This window comes from Eptesicus fuscus, chromosome 20 (assembly GCF_027574615.1).
Source record: "Eptesicus fuscus isolate TK198812 chromosome 20, DD_ASM_mEF_20220401, whole genome shotgun sequence".
Taxonomy (NCBI): Eukaryota; Metazoa; Chordata; class Mammalia; order Chiroptera; family Vespertilionidae; genus Eptesicus; species Eptesicus fuscus.
In genome coordinates this window covers 14,980,896-14,996,192 of record NC_072492.1, presented here as the reverse complement: position 1 = coordinate 14,996,192, position 15,297 = coordinate 14,980,896, and the positions used below count along the sequence as shown (strand labels likewise).

Genomic DNA, 15,297 nt, shown 5'->3' with positions numbered 1-15,297 from the left:
AGATCAGGAGACTTCAGTGAAATCCTCTGCATGCATTTGCTGTTTTTCAAGCATCTGCAGCTCAAGATCATCAATATAACAACACAGCGTATAGTGGGCTGGCATGTTCTCTGACCTTCAGAATAAACCCAACAAAAACTTGTTTCCTCTCTTAGATGACTTGCCACAGTAGTATTATTCCCTGGAGACGGTATTCTGACCAGACCTTCCTGGGAGTGGTCATAACATTACCCTGTGTTTGTAGAAAGGTGTGGGCCACATCACTAAATAATCCAAGGGCAGTTTTCTCATCTTATGGAAAAGGAGATAAAGTTATGATAGTTTATCTCCCTTTCCACAGGTTTCTTGCGGGTTTGTATTTCTGCTCCCCCCACCATGCCCCCAGCAGCCCCAGCACCTCCACCTCAGGCATTGGGGCTGCTGGGTGCCAGGCCTGCGGGTTTGTGTCTCCAATCCACCCCCCACCCCCAGCCCCAGGTCCATGGTAGCGGGTCTTGGGTCTGCTGGGTGCCGGCCTCCCTGCAGATTTGTATCTCCGATCCGGGCCCCTGCAGCCCCAGCACCACAGTGGCAGGGCTTGGGGCTGTTGGGTGCCGGCCTCCCTGATGGTTTGTGTCTCAGATCCGGACCCCTGCAGCCCCAGCACAGCCATGGCGGGGCTTGGGGCTGCTGGGTGCCGGCCTCCCAGCTGGTTTTTGTCTCCCATCCACCCCAGCAGACCCAGCGCCACCTGGCTGCTATGGGCCTCACCATCTTGGTTGGGTTAATTTGTATACTCACTCCTATTGGCTGGTAGCATAGCAGAGGTATGGTCAATTTGCATGTTTCTCTTTTTATTAGATAGGATGAATGGGTTACAAACAAAATCAAGAACGAAATAAAGAACTTCCTGGAAACAAATGAAAATGAATAGACAACAACCCAAAATCACTGGGACACAGCAAAATCAATCCTGAGAGACAATATTGTGAACACTTGCTGAGGAAGACATAAGTTAAGAATTTGTACTCAACAACAAAAAAGGCCAGTTTAGCAGAGATAATCAAGAGAGTGAGAAGTTTGTGTTTTATTCAATAAATTTATGATAGTTTATCTCCCTTTCCACAGGTTTCTTACGGGTTTGTATTTCTGCTGGCCCCCCCTCCCCAACTCCCCCAGCAGCCCCAGTGCCTCCACCTCAGGCCTTGGGTCTGCTGGGTGCCAGGCCTGCGGGTTTGTGTCTCCAATCCACACCCCCACCCCCAGCCCCAGGTCCATGACTTGAGAGAACAAATATTTTTAAAGCAGAATTTTGGTTAAAAAACACATGATAAATTATAGCTTTAATAACTAGAGACACATAGATCAGTTCAAAGTTTTTAAATAATCCTTCTTCAGTGTCACCTGAGATAATAAAAAGGAAGACTTTGCTAACCAGTCACTGAGATCCCATTTCTGAGTTCAACTATGCACCTCCCCATCATCTCTTTTATTTACTGTACAATTGTTTAGAATGTAATTTCTTTTAAAAACATCAACACTAAAAAGAAAGTGTGGATTATTATCCCAATATTAAAAGTAATATATCTACTGAATAAAATTATGCAAAAATACTAAGTTTTACCATCATACAGAAATAGAAGTTTTCATTTTGAAAAACACTTTCCCCAGGGCTCCCTTCATGTCTCTGTTCCTCAGACTGTAGATGAACGGGTTCAGCATGGGCGTCACCATAGCGTACATCATAGCCATGACCATCTCCTTCACAGTAGAATTATCAGCTGATGGGCATAAATATAGGCCAATAACTGTCCCATAGAACAGTGACACCACAGCCAGGTGGGAGCCACAAGTGGAGAAGGCTTTGTGAATACCTCTAGCAGAAGGGACCTTGAGGATGGACAACACAATTCGTGCATAGGACATGATGATGAGTAGGAATGGGATAACAAGAATGAGCCCTCCCATGATAAATATCGCCAACTCATTGACTCGAGTGTCAGAGCAGGACAGCTTCAGCAGAGCAGACATGTCACAGAAAAAGTGAGGAATCACAATATCAGCACAAAAATATAACCTGGCCATGAGCAGAGTGTGTAACATGGCATCCAACGTGGTCAGCCCCCAGGACAGCGCCACCAGGGAGAGACAGAGCTTGGGGCTCATGATGGTGGTGTAGTGCAGGGGGAAGCAGATGGCCACATAGCGGTCATAGGCCATGACCACAAGGAGGAAGCTCTCCAGGTCTCCAAAAAGCAGGAAGAAGTACATCTGGGTCAGGCAGCCTGCATAGGGGATGGATGGGACTTGGCTCTGCATGTTCTGCAGCAACTTGGGCATTGTGACAGAGGAAAAGCAGAGGTCAGAGAAGGACAAGTTACTGAGAAACAAATACATGGGCGTGTGGAGCTGAGAGTCCAGGCGAATCAGGAAAATGATGAGGAGGTTCCCCAGGACGGTGGTAACATACATGATCAGGAACAGGGCATAGAACAGGTTTTTCTGCTCTGACTCGATGGGCAGGCCCTGGAGGAGGAACTCTGTGATGGCAGTTTGATTCTGTCCTGCCATATACTTCTTCAATGCCTTTAAGTAGAGACAACAGTGTCCATTAAAATCTGAATTTAAATAAAACATATTTTGTACTATATGGTCTATTAGATGGTCTGCAAAAATATGTTATGTCAGTTTCATCACAATAATATAACGTCTAGACCCTAAATCTCTATAATCAGAATCCTTATGATGGAAAGCCTTATTTTCTTCAATTCTCTTTAACAAGTAACAATATTCCAGCCTTTCTAAAACACTCTTTATCTATTTCCTTTAACACAATAGACATTGCTTTTCCTCGTATCTGCCTTCCTAGAAAGCCTCAGTAACTGTACTTGGCTTCTGCTCTGTCAGTTTCTTACATGTTGAGGTACCAGGGCTTTTCGTAAACATTGTTCTCTTAGAATTCCACACATACCACCAAGGGAAACTCAACAATTCCAAAGGCTTTGATAACTATTTAAAATTCAATTGTACATGACTCTCCAACTTGTAAAATTGTATACTCATTTGCTTAATGATTATCTTTCCTGGGATGTATCACACACATTTTAAACGAAGCAGATTCATGATCTCATCTTGCCCCTCTCTCTCCCAGTCTTGGCCTCCTCTAATTTCCTATATCTCAGTAAGGGAGAGCCACGTTCTCCAATCAGAAACCAGAGAGTTTTCATTCCTTACTCTCACCATCATACAATCTGCCAACTGTCCTATAGATTTTCTGCTTCTCGTCAACTCCTTATCTCAGTTGTCACTAATCAAACCAGGATTGCATCATAACTTGTCTGTACTATTGAAACAACCTCTTAATTCATCTCCCTGCTTCCGTGCTTGGACACTGTCCTTTGATGTACTTCTTTGACACTGTGGAAGTCTAAAATGAAAAACAGATCCTCATTCTTCCTTAAGTATTCATGGATTCTCATTGCCCTGAACATACAGGCAAAATTCTTTTTAAAAAAATAAATAAAAATAAAAAAACAAACAAACCATTTGTTCCACCCTGGCCAGGCAGCTTACTCCCTCTGCTCCTTCCCCTGGCTTGCCCTCACTTAGTCCCTCTCTCCCCAGACCAGATGAGAACCCAATGCTATGTTTCCACAGCATCCTGTGCTTATCCCCGCAGCACTCAGTCCCATGGAGGTTATTTGTTTATAGCTGGCTTTCCTACTAAATAGCAAAGTCCATGCAGCAAAGGCCATGAGTGCCAAAGGGCTAGCACCTGGCACAGTGCCTCAATGAAGCTGATGTTTCATAAATATTTATCGGCTGTGCTTCAGGCTGAGACATGCATTTCTCCAACTTCAAAGTCAGCACAAGTTCTTTTAAGTGACTGTCACTGCTCCTACTAAATTTTCCCAGAACAAGAACTCACTGGCCTCAACCCTTTCACACTAAATATGACAATTTACTACAGAATATATGGGTATAATTTTGTGCCCATGGAAAATGTCAGGGTACCTCAGATTCACTAGGCTTGTCACTAATACAGATTATAAATATAATAGAGATATATAGCTATTTATAGATAGATAGATAGATAGATAGATAGATGATAGATAGATAGATAGATAGATAGATAGATAGATAGATAGATAGATATAGATGATAGATAGATAGATAGATAGATAGATAGATAGATAGATAGATAGATAGATAGATAGAGATAGATAGATAGATAGATAGATAGATAGATAGAGATAATCTATTGGTTCTATTTCTCTGGAGCACCCTGACTAAGACACCTTAATGTGCCTAAAAGCAAACGAAGAAAGCAGAGAAGAAGCACTGAGAGACAGGGGAAGCTCCTTCATAAAGACAAAACTGAGTCCAGTTGCTGGGATTGTTGCCCCCTGATGCTGTTTGTTCCAGCCACATAGACAGTTTTACACTTGGACACTGCACTGACAACACAGTGAGGGAAAACATCAGGTGAATCACTCAGCTGGTTTCTTTGAATTTTGTTTCCCAGGTTAATGAGTGGGACCTGACTCTTGTGCTGATAATATGCTGGAGATGACAAATAGAAGACAGAACTTGCAGATGCTACCACTGATAATGCAATAAGCCTCTCAGATTCCTCGCCAATTAAGTCTGTAGTTATCAGCTTGGACTTCACATTTTTAAAAAAACCTAAGGCAGTGCTTCTGAAATGAATGTTTATGCAATTACCCTGGAGTTCAAGTAAAACACTTACTATGATTCAGTAGGAAAGCTGCTACTTTTAATTCAGTACTCAGTTAATACCAATGCTATTGTCCATAGACTACACAAGGAGTTGCAAGGATGTATGATGCTTTTAAAAATGAGGATTACTGAGGCCCTCAGATAAATTAATCACAATCTCTGAGAGGGATGCTGTGCAAAATTCTATAAAGCTCCCATGTGGTTCTAAAATAAAGCAAGGGATCAGAACCATTGCATTAAAGTCTATCTCAAAAGTTGCCATCATCGCCTAACCAGTTTAGCTCAGTGGATAGAGCGTCAACCTGTGGACTGAAAGGTCCCAGGTTCAATTCCAGTCAAGGGCATGTACCTTGGTTGCAGGCACATCCCCAGTAGGAGGTGTGCAGGAGGCAACTGATCAATGTTTCTCTCTCATCAATGTTTCTAACTCTCTATCCCTCTCCCTTCCTCTCTGTAAAAAATCAATGAAATATATTTTTTAAAGCTGCCGTTATATTGGAATAATATAATCTTGTGGGAATACATTTATGCAATAGATAATATTTATGAATGCTGCCATTAATTAAACAATTGCATTGATAAATATTAATCAAAATTTTCCAGAACTTGGGGAAGTCATGGGAGGCTGAGAGGTGGAGAAGAGGAGGGTCATCATACCTGTAAACTCTCCAGTGGAACATCACACAACCTGAGAAGTCAAGACCCTCCAGTTAGAAGGGTCATTTGTCCAACTTACCCAGTCTGTCTGAGGGTGATTCCAGGACCCTGGCTTGAGATCCTGCTCCTCTTTATTCACTAAGGCATGTGAAGTAACAGCCTCTGTAGTCATCACCTGTGTCTGCAACATCCCTTCTCAAATCTCCCATTCTACGCATCCTTGGGTCTAAGGAACTTTGGATCCCAAAGGAAGCTAGATCCTGGAGGAATTCATTAAAGGCAAAGCAATTACCCAGGACCTCTCAGGACAGTTCTCTGAGTCTTAAAGAAGTGACTGATTACAGTCACTGATAATACCTGACTATACCTGGGGAGAAGGTGGAATAGAGAAAAGTTCGTAAATAGATGTTTAAATACTGCCTGTTTAAGGAATAACAGTGGTCTTGTGGGTGCTTGAACCTACATTTTCTGAGGTGAAGGAAGAGAAAGAAGCCATAAAAAATTAGCAGATATGAGAGTGTGAATATCCTAAAATATCTTGGGAGTTCAGGAAGTTCTACCTGGTAGACAATTAGAAGCAATCAGTGTTCTTTGAGCAAAATGCCATGAAAGATACATATTTTGAAAAGATTCTCAGGGTGGTAGAATCTCTCACTACAACCCAAGTCCTCATAAGCATACCCAAGGGGAGAGAGATATCAGCAGCTAACAAGGATTAGATCTCTATGACTCAACCATATGCAAGTATATGGAAAAGATTATAGTAAGAGAAAGTATAAATTTTCCCAGATCACGTTCAATCTTCTTTAATCCAAGGTTGAAAAGGAAATCCAGTTTTAATCCCATTGAGCTACCTCCATCTCCTTACCTCTCTAAGAAAACCTTAATACACCTGCCACGACTACCATCTCTACTACTCTACAAGTGAGTCATATTAGCTCCTTGTCTAAGATCTTCCTTGTGTTGCAATTGATCACAAGAGCATGGTTGACATTTATAACTCCTTCTTTCACCACACATTCCATGTTCTTGGCCATCATCTCAGCTGAATGGGGTTCTTTACATCGGATGTTATGCAAACATTCATTCTTAGGGAACCTGCATCCTCATTAAGCCTGCCTTTATTAGGTCATTATAGCTTTCATTAACATTTATTATTGGACATGAAAATATGAAGTGGCACCCAAAGAATATCTTAGAATTTCAGATATGGTCCTCTCTGATCCAGTTGTGTAGAGCATCCTTGTTTTTCATCCAGAATAAATATCACCACCCTAGGCAGAATTTCAATCCTGATCTTTGTCTATTTGTTCACATGAGAACTGCAAAATGTCCAGGTGGTAGGCTCAACTTCTCAATCAATGAAACCATTGTTTTAAGCACTTCTCCCTTGAGAAATATGTGAGACACTTCTTGTGTGCCATTTTTTAATTCTCTCCTCCTCCTTCCTTATTCCAGCCACAGCTGTAGTAACCAACTCTGCACTGACTTCAACTAGCTTTAGAGGATGCAACCTAAAACTATGCTCTATATGCTCCTGCCTTCCTGTTCTCAGACTTCTCTGACTCCATGAAACAGGATGTCATGGGGGAACTTTCTCAGTTCACATAAAAATATTTAGGTATCTGACCCATGTTGAGTGAATTGTATAGAGCAATGGATTGAGATTCTTTTTTGCATATAGAAATCCAATCTTTCAAGTACTGATGGTTGAAAAGACTATTTTCCACTGAATTGTCTTTACATCTTTGTCAGTGATCAATGGATGATACATGAGTCTATCTATTTCTAGACTCTATAATCTATTCTGAATTCTCTATACCTATTTATCTTTTCTCTAATACCACAATTTCCTGATGATTTTGACTTAACAGTAAGTCTGGAAACCAGGCAATATGAGTCCTCCTACTTTGTTCTTTGTTTCTAAAATCAACTTTGCTTTTTTACTTTCTTACCTTCACATAAAATCTTATAATCAGACTAGAGGCCCAGTGCACAAATTAGTGCATGGGTGGGGAACCTCAGCCTGGCTGGCAATTGAGGTACATGAGGGGGAGGGGTGGCCCGCCAGCCAGGGGGAGGAAACCTGGGAGGTTGACCAGCTGGCCCCCCAATCAGGGCCTATGGGGGGGGCTGGCTGGCAGGGAGGAGGGGCTGTGGGAGGTTAGCCGGCTGGTAAGGGAGGCCAACCGACTGGGCAGAGGGGCCGCGGGAGGTTGGCTGTGGGAGCGCACTGACCACCAGGGGGGACAGCTCCTGCGTTGAGCATCTGCCCCCTGGTGGTCAGTGCACGTCATAGCGACTGGTCGACCAGTCATTCCGGTCGTTCAGTTGTAACAGTCATTTAAGCTTTTATATATAGAGATTGTCTATTTGTACCCCACCCTGTAGGAATTCTAATGGAATTGTGTCGAATATCTAGATCCGTTTCAGAAATGTCCATATCTTTTTTAATACATTTTTATTGATATCAGAGAGGAAGAGCAGGAAGAGAGAAAAACATCAATGAGAGAGAATCATTGATCAGCTGCCTCCTGCACGCCCCCTACTGAGGATTGAGCCTGAAACCCTGCCATGTGCCCTTACCAGGAATCTAACCATGACCTCCTGGTTTATAGGTCAATGCTCAACTACTGAACAACAATGACCAGGCAAATGTTCCTATCTTAACAATAGTATTGAATCTTCCAATATCTCTCATTATATATATCCATTTCTTCAGATTATCTGTGACTTCTTTAATCAGTGTTTTGTGATTGTTTAAATATAAATCTTTGTATATATTGTATAAGATTTATACTTAAGTATTAGTTTAGTGCTATTGAAAATGGTACTTTAAAGTGTTTCTTCACTTTCTACATCTTCACTGCTTATTGATATTAATATAAATTTTAATGTGTTAATATTTTTAATTTATACTAGAGGTCCAATGCATGAAATTCATGCAAGGGTAGGCCTTTGCAGCCCTGGCCACCTCAGCTGCTGCCTCGCAGCCCCAGCCGCCTCGGCTGCAGCCCACCGCCCACCCCCTCCCTTCTTCCTCCCCCCTGCCCACTGGTCATTCCAGAAGGTTGTTCCGCCGTCTGGTCTAATTATCATATTAGCTCTTTATAATATAGGATACAGAATAAAAACTTAATGTATTGACATTGTATTCTCTGACAATACTAAACTCATTTATTAGTTCTAGAACATTATTTTTTTTACATTTTAGGGGATTTTCTACATAGACAATTATGTTGTCTCTAAATAGAGATGGTTTAATTTCTTACCTTCAAATCTGCCTACTTTTTATTTTCCTTTTTCACTGCCTAGGACTTCCAGTACAACACTGAATAGGAGTGGTGAAAGCAAACATTTTACTTTGCCCCTGATCTAAGGAAGAAAGCATTCAGTCTTTCACGATTAACTGTACTACTTGCTTCAGTTTCTAAAAGGTTGCTCTATCAGGTTGAGGAAATTTTTTTCTTTTCTCAGTTGGCTGAGATTTTTTACTCACAAATTGGTTAAATTCATGTTAAGTTTTTGGTCAAAGGCTTTTTCTGCCCCTATTGAGATTAGCTATTTTTTGGCCAATTTTCCATTTTTAATACCAAAGTAACACTTGGTACCAATGTGACAATACACATGTCTACAGAAATATATTTTGGAATATATTTGTAATTAAAAGGTTTTTTGTTTTTGTTTTTTATTTCAGAGAATAAGGGAGAGGGAGAGAGAGATAGAAACATCAATGATGAGAATAATTGATCGGCTGCCTCCTGCATGCCCCACACTGGGGACCAAGCCCACAATCTGGGCATGTGTCCTGACTAGGAATCAAGCTGTGACCTTTTGGTACATAGATCGATGTTTAGCCACTGAGCCATGCCAGCAGGGCTAAATGGCTTTTTAAAGTCTTACACAATGTTTTTTATTATCATGGGTTTTTCACCTTTAGCTTATTGATATGATCACTTCGACTTATTATTTTTTAATTAAATTTATTGAGTGGCATCTATATATATAAAAGCCTAAGCTAACAGCTGATCTGCCAACTGGCTGGTAGGCATGATGCGCACTGACCACCAGGGGGCAGACGCTCAATGCAGGAGCTGCCAAGCAACAGCAACTTTGCAGAGTGCCCTCTCGCACTCCGGGACCCCTCGGGAAATGTCAGACTGCTGATTTCAGCCCAATCCTGGAGGCCAGGCTGAGAGACCCCACCTGCCAGATGAACCCCGCTCACTCCACAGACGCCCTTAGAGCCCCCACACCACCCCAGGTGTGTCTGGCCAGGGAGGGACCACGGAGGTTGGCTCCAAGGTGTGTCTGGCTCATCTCACCCAGTCCTGCCCTGCTGGCCACCTTCTAATTAATTTCCTTTCAATGTTCACAAATCCGTACACCAGGCCTCTAGTTGATTAATAAAATGACATGGGTTTCAACTGTACAATTCAATGATACATCATCTGTATATTGCCTTGCATACCCAGTAGCCAAAGTGAAATCATCTTCTGTCACCATATAGTTGATCCCCTTAACCTTTTACTACCTCCATTCTCCTCTCCTCTGGTAACTACCATACTGTTGTCTGTGTCTGTTTTTGTTTGTTTTTCTTATGTGGCAATTTGTTTCTTTTTTTATCTTTATTGTTGAAAGCATTACACATGTCTACTCTTTCTCTCCCTGCTCCAGCCCCCTGCCCCAGGCCTCCACCACCCTATTGTCTGTGTCCATGGGTTATGCATATATGTATACAAGTTCTTTGGTTGATCTCTTCCCACCCACCCACCCTCACCTTCCCTCTGAGATTCCACAGTTCTATGCTGTTAATTTGTTGCTTTCAGTTTAATATCCCACATTTGAGTGAAATCATATGGCTCTTGACTTTTTCTGTCTGACTTATTTTAATTAAATTAATAATGCTGCAATGAACATAGGGGTGCATATATCTTTGCAAATACATGCCATCAAATTTTGAGGTAGATGCCAGAATAGGGGTTGCTGGATCATATAGTCACTCTTTTCTTAAACTTATGGACCTCAGTCTTTGAGAGGATTTTATGACTCTGATCCCAAAGGCAAGGGAAATAATGGAAAAAATAAATGAATGTCACTTTATCAAACCAAAAAGCTTCTGCACAGCAAAAGAAATCAATAACAACAAAATGGCCACCAACTTAATGGGAGAAAATATTTTCAAACAACAGTTTTGATAAGGGGTTAATATCTAAAATAAAGAACTCATACAAGTCAACACCACACAAATAAACAATCCAATTAAAAAACAGGCAGAGGACCTGAACAGACACTTCCCCCAAGAAGACATACAAATGGCCAACAGGTATATAAAAAGATGTTCAACTTCACTAGCTATTAGGGAAATGCAAATTAAAACTACAATGAGATTCCACCTCACATCTGTTTAGAATGGCTATTATCAATAAGACAATAATAAGTGTTGGAGAGGTTGTGGAGAAAAAGGAGTTCTCATTCACTGCTGGTAAACTGGTGCAGCCACTATGGAAAATAGTATGGAGCCTCCTCAAAAAAATTACGAATAGAGTGACTATATAACCTAGTAACCTCTCTTCTGGCATCTATCCAAAAAATTTGATAACATGTATTTAAAGATATATGCATTCCTATGTTCATTGCAACATTATTCATGGTGACCCAGACTTGGAGACAACCAAAGTGTCCTTCAATAGAGGATTGGATAAAGAAGATGTGGTACATATATACATAGAATACTACTCAGCAATAAGAAAAGATGAAATACTGCCACTTTCAACAACATGGATGGATCTTGAGAATATCATGCTAAACAAAATAAGGCAGACAGAAAAAGTCAAGAACCATATGATTTCACTCATATGTGAAATATAAAACTGAAAACAACAAATGAACAAACAAGAAAAGCAAAAAAAAATAAAATTCATAGACACAGGCAACAGTATGGTGGTTACCAGAAGGAAGAAGGATAGGGGTAGTAAAGGGTAAAAGAGGGCCAAATATATGGTGATAGAAGGAATGATTCTGGGTAGCGGGAACACAATGCAATATACAAATGATGTATCATAGAATTTACATTTGAAACCGATATAATTTTATTAACCACTGTCTCCCCAATAAATTTAATTCCTTTTATTAAGAAATTTTCTCCCTATCTTTTTTCAAAGATTTCTATAGTTTCAAGTCTTGCCTTTAAGTCTTTAATCTATTTTTAGTTGATTTTTGTGTATGGTAAAAGTTATGGGTCCAATTTCATTCTTTTTCTTTTAGATATCCAGTTTCTCCAGCACCATTTGCTGAAGAGACTTTCCTTTCCCTGTTGCATATTCTTGGCACCTTTGTCAAAGATTAGGTGATCACATATATGTGTGCATGTATTTCTAGGTTCTCTATTCAGTTCCCTTGTCTATATATCCATCTCTATGCCAATATCTTACAGTTTTAATTACTGTAGCTTTGTAATATGCAGTGTGGGCAAAAGTAGATTTACAGGTGTTTGCTTGGGAAAAAAACCACAATAATCAATTAATAATAATACAAGAATAAACTCTGTTTTGCATACTCACAAAAGATGTGGTACATATATACAATAGAATACAATAGAAAGGATAAAGATAGCAGTGAATCACTTTGGGAATATGGACATTTCACAATATTAATTCTCCCAATCCATGAACATGTCACATTTATATTTATTTATGTCTGCTTTAAATTCTTTCAGCTACATTTGATGGTTTTCATTATACAAGTCTTTCACATCTTTGTTAAGTTTATTCCTAACTACTATTTGATGCTGCATCAAACTAAAAAGCTTCTGTAGACCAAAGAAAACAATCAATAGAGTAAAAAAAAACTCCTGCAGAATGGGAGAAAATAGTTTCAAACCATCTACCTGATGAGGAGTTAATATTCAAAATATAGGAGATTCTCCTAGAACGCAATAGCAAAAAATAATAATAATTATCCCACTTAAAAAAGTGAAAAGTGCTTCTCCAAAGAAGACATACATAAGACCCCCAGGAATTTGAAAAAGGGGCTAAATATTACTAATCATCAGGAAAATTCAAATCAAAACCACAATGAGATATAAACTCATATCTGTTAGGATGGGTGGATATTATTTTTAAAAGATGAGTGTTAGTGAACATGTGGGGAAAAGTAAACACTTATACACTGTGGGTGGGAATGTAGAATGGTGCAGTCATTATGGAAAACAGCAGGGAGGTTCCTCAAAAAAAAATACCATATGAACCAGTAATCCCAATTCTCTGGTGAGTACATATCCAAAGAAAATTTAATCATGATCTCAAAAAGATATCTGTACTTCCCTGTTCACACTAGCCAAGATATGGAAACAACCCAAATGTCCATCAATACATGAATGAATAAATAAAATGTGGCATATGCATGCAAATAGTGGAATATTATCCAACCTTTAAAAAAAACCTTGACATCTGTGAAAACATGGATGAACTCAGAAGACATTATATTAAATGGAATAACCCTGTTACAGAAAACAGATACTGCATGATTCCACCTATATGAGGTATCTAAATTAATCAAACTCCTAAAAGAATAGAATAAAATATTGGGTGACAGGGACTGAAATAAGAGGGAAATTGGAATGACTTATCAATAGGTAAAATAAAATAGTTTCTTTTGTGTAAGATGAGTAACTTCTCAAGGTCTGTTGTACAATATAGTACCTATTACTAATATTATGGTATTGTGCACTCTAAAATATGTTAAGAGGATAGAACTCATGTTCAAACATTCTTGAAAATTAAAAAAAAAAAAGATCCACAAAAGTACACAAGAAAATTCTTGGAGATGATGGATATGCTTAATACCTTGGTGGTAGTGCTATATCATGGCTGTATGTATATGTTTAAATTCATTAAGATATATACTTTAATGTGTACAATTTTATCAGTTTTATAAATGGAATATAAAACAAAAGTGGAGGGAATATAAAGATTTCATATTTGTATACTAAGATTAAAATGTTCATAGAATATTTGAAGTGGAGATGTCTACTATGAAGATAAAAATAAAAATTAAGAACTGGAGCCGAAACCGGTTTGGCTCAGTGGATGGAGCATCGGCCTTCGGACTCAAGGGTCCCAGGTTCGATTCTGGTCAAGGGCATGTACCTTGGTTGTGGGCACATCCCCAGTAGGGGGTGTGCAAGAGGCAGCTGATGGATGTTTCTCTCTCATCAATGTTTCTAACTCTCTATCCCTCTCTCTTCCTCTCTGTAAAAAATCAATAAAATACATATTAAAAAAAAAAGAACTGGAGAAAAGTCTAGGCTGCAGATAGAGATGTGAAGGTAAGAATACATGACAGGATTAAAATTATGGGTTTAGATGTCATCACTTAGAGGGGAGAATAAGGAAAAAATGGACCCAAGTTGGAAACTTAGACAGTGCCATATATGGAGCTCAAATTGAAATATGAAGGCCTGCTATCCTTACTTCTTAGATAGGAGAAAATGGGAAGAAACCCTAAATTCAAATATACTAGGATATTAAATAAGCTCAATACTAAACCACTCTGGGACCGGCAAGTCATCAAATCCCATTTTTCTTTCTTTTTCTTTTTATTCCCCTTTTTCCCCGCATACTCACATCTATAAACCCACTTTTGCTCCACCTTGTATATGTGCTAGTTATATTATTAGGAAAGATATAACAGATCAGATGCTCCTAAAGGCAGGAAGTTGTCATTTTCAAATTTTTCATCTTTTGAAGATTTATCTTTGTTTTGCACATAGTAAGTGTGTATATATTCAAGTTCCATTTTTCAGTCTTTAAAATGGTGATAAGATTTCACAAAAAGAATTGGTCACAAGAGTAGATTAAGATCATGAGTCTAAAATTTTTTTTTTTAATTTCCAAAATACTACACAAGAGTGAGAGTGAAACTGTTAACCCAGGCATCCTCAAACTACAGCCCGCGGGCCACATGCGGGTATTTTTGCCATTTTGTTTTTTTACTTCAGAATAAGATATGTGCAGTGTGCATAGGAATTTGTTCATAGTTGTTGTTTTTTAACTATAGTCCAGCCCTCCAACGGTCTGAGGGACAATAAACTGGCCCCCTGTTTAAAAAGTTTGAGGACCCCTGTGTTAACCAGACTCTGGCTGTCTTTCTCATACCTGAGGGGAAATGTTAAGGACTCCAGGTATAAATTAGCTCCCAGGTAAAGACAAACTAAACTATTGTAGCAAAGAGATAGAAAATCCATTTATGTAAACTTCAGTTCAAAAGAACTGAAAGTAAATCAGATAGCTAAAGGTTAAGAGAGAGCATTGTGAGCACTTGCTAAAGAAGAGGTAAGTTAAGAATTTGTAGCCAACAATAAAAAGTCCAGTCTAGCAGAGTAGTCAGGGTAGTGAGAAGTTTGAATTTTATTTCATATGGACTTGGGAGGACACATATTTTTAGAGCAGAGTTTTGGTTTAAAAAAGACATGATAAATTACTACTTTAATCATTAGAGACACATAGATCAGTTCAGAGTTTTTAAATAATGCTTCTTGAGGATCACCTGGGATAATAAAGAGGAAGACTATGTGAACAGGTCACTAAGATCCCCTATCTATGTTTAACTGCACACCTCCACTTCATCTCTTTTACTTACTGTACAATTGTTTAGAATGTCATTTCTTTCAAAAACATCAATACTAAAATAAAAGAGTAGGTTAATATCACAATATTGTTTTACAAAAAATATCTATTAGATTCTTTAATTTATCTTTATTGTTCAAAGTATTACAGATGTGCCTCTTTTTCCTCCATTAATCCCTCTGCTCCCCACTTTCTTCCCCTTCACAGTCACCTCACTATGGTCTGTGTCCATGGGTTATTAATACGAATTTGTCTACTGGATAAAATTATTCAAAAATACTAAGTTTTACCA

At 39.2% G+C, this 15,297-nt stretch overlaps 1 protein-coding gene across 1 annotated transcript; it reads right to left on the bottom strand.

Annotated features, from left to right (window-relative positions):
* Window positions 1-1,605: 1,605 nt before the first annotated feature.
* LOC129147373 (olfactory receptor 1E5-like) lies at window positions 1,606-2,550 on the bottom strand. The gene has a single exon (XM_054709313.1). The coding sequence runs from the start codon at window positions 2,548-2,550 to the stop codon at window positions 1,606-1,608; it is 945 nt and encodes a 314-aa protein (XP_054565288.1).
* Between the last annotated feature and the right edge of the window lie 12,747 nt (window positions 2,551-15,297).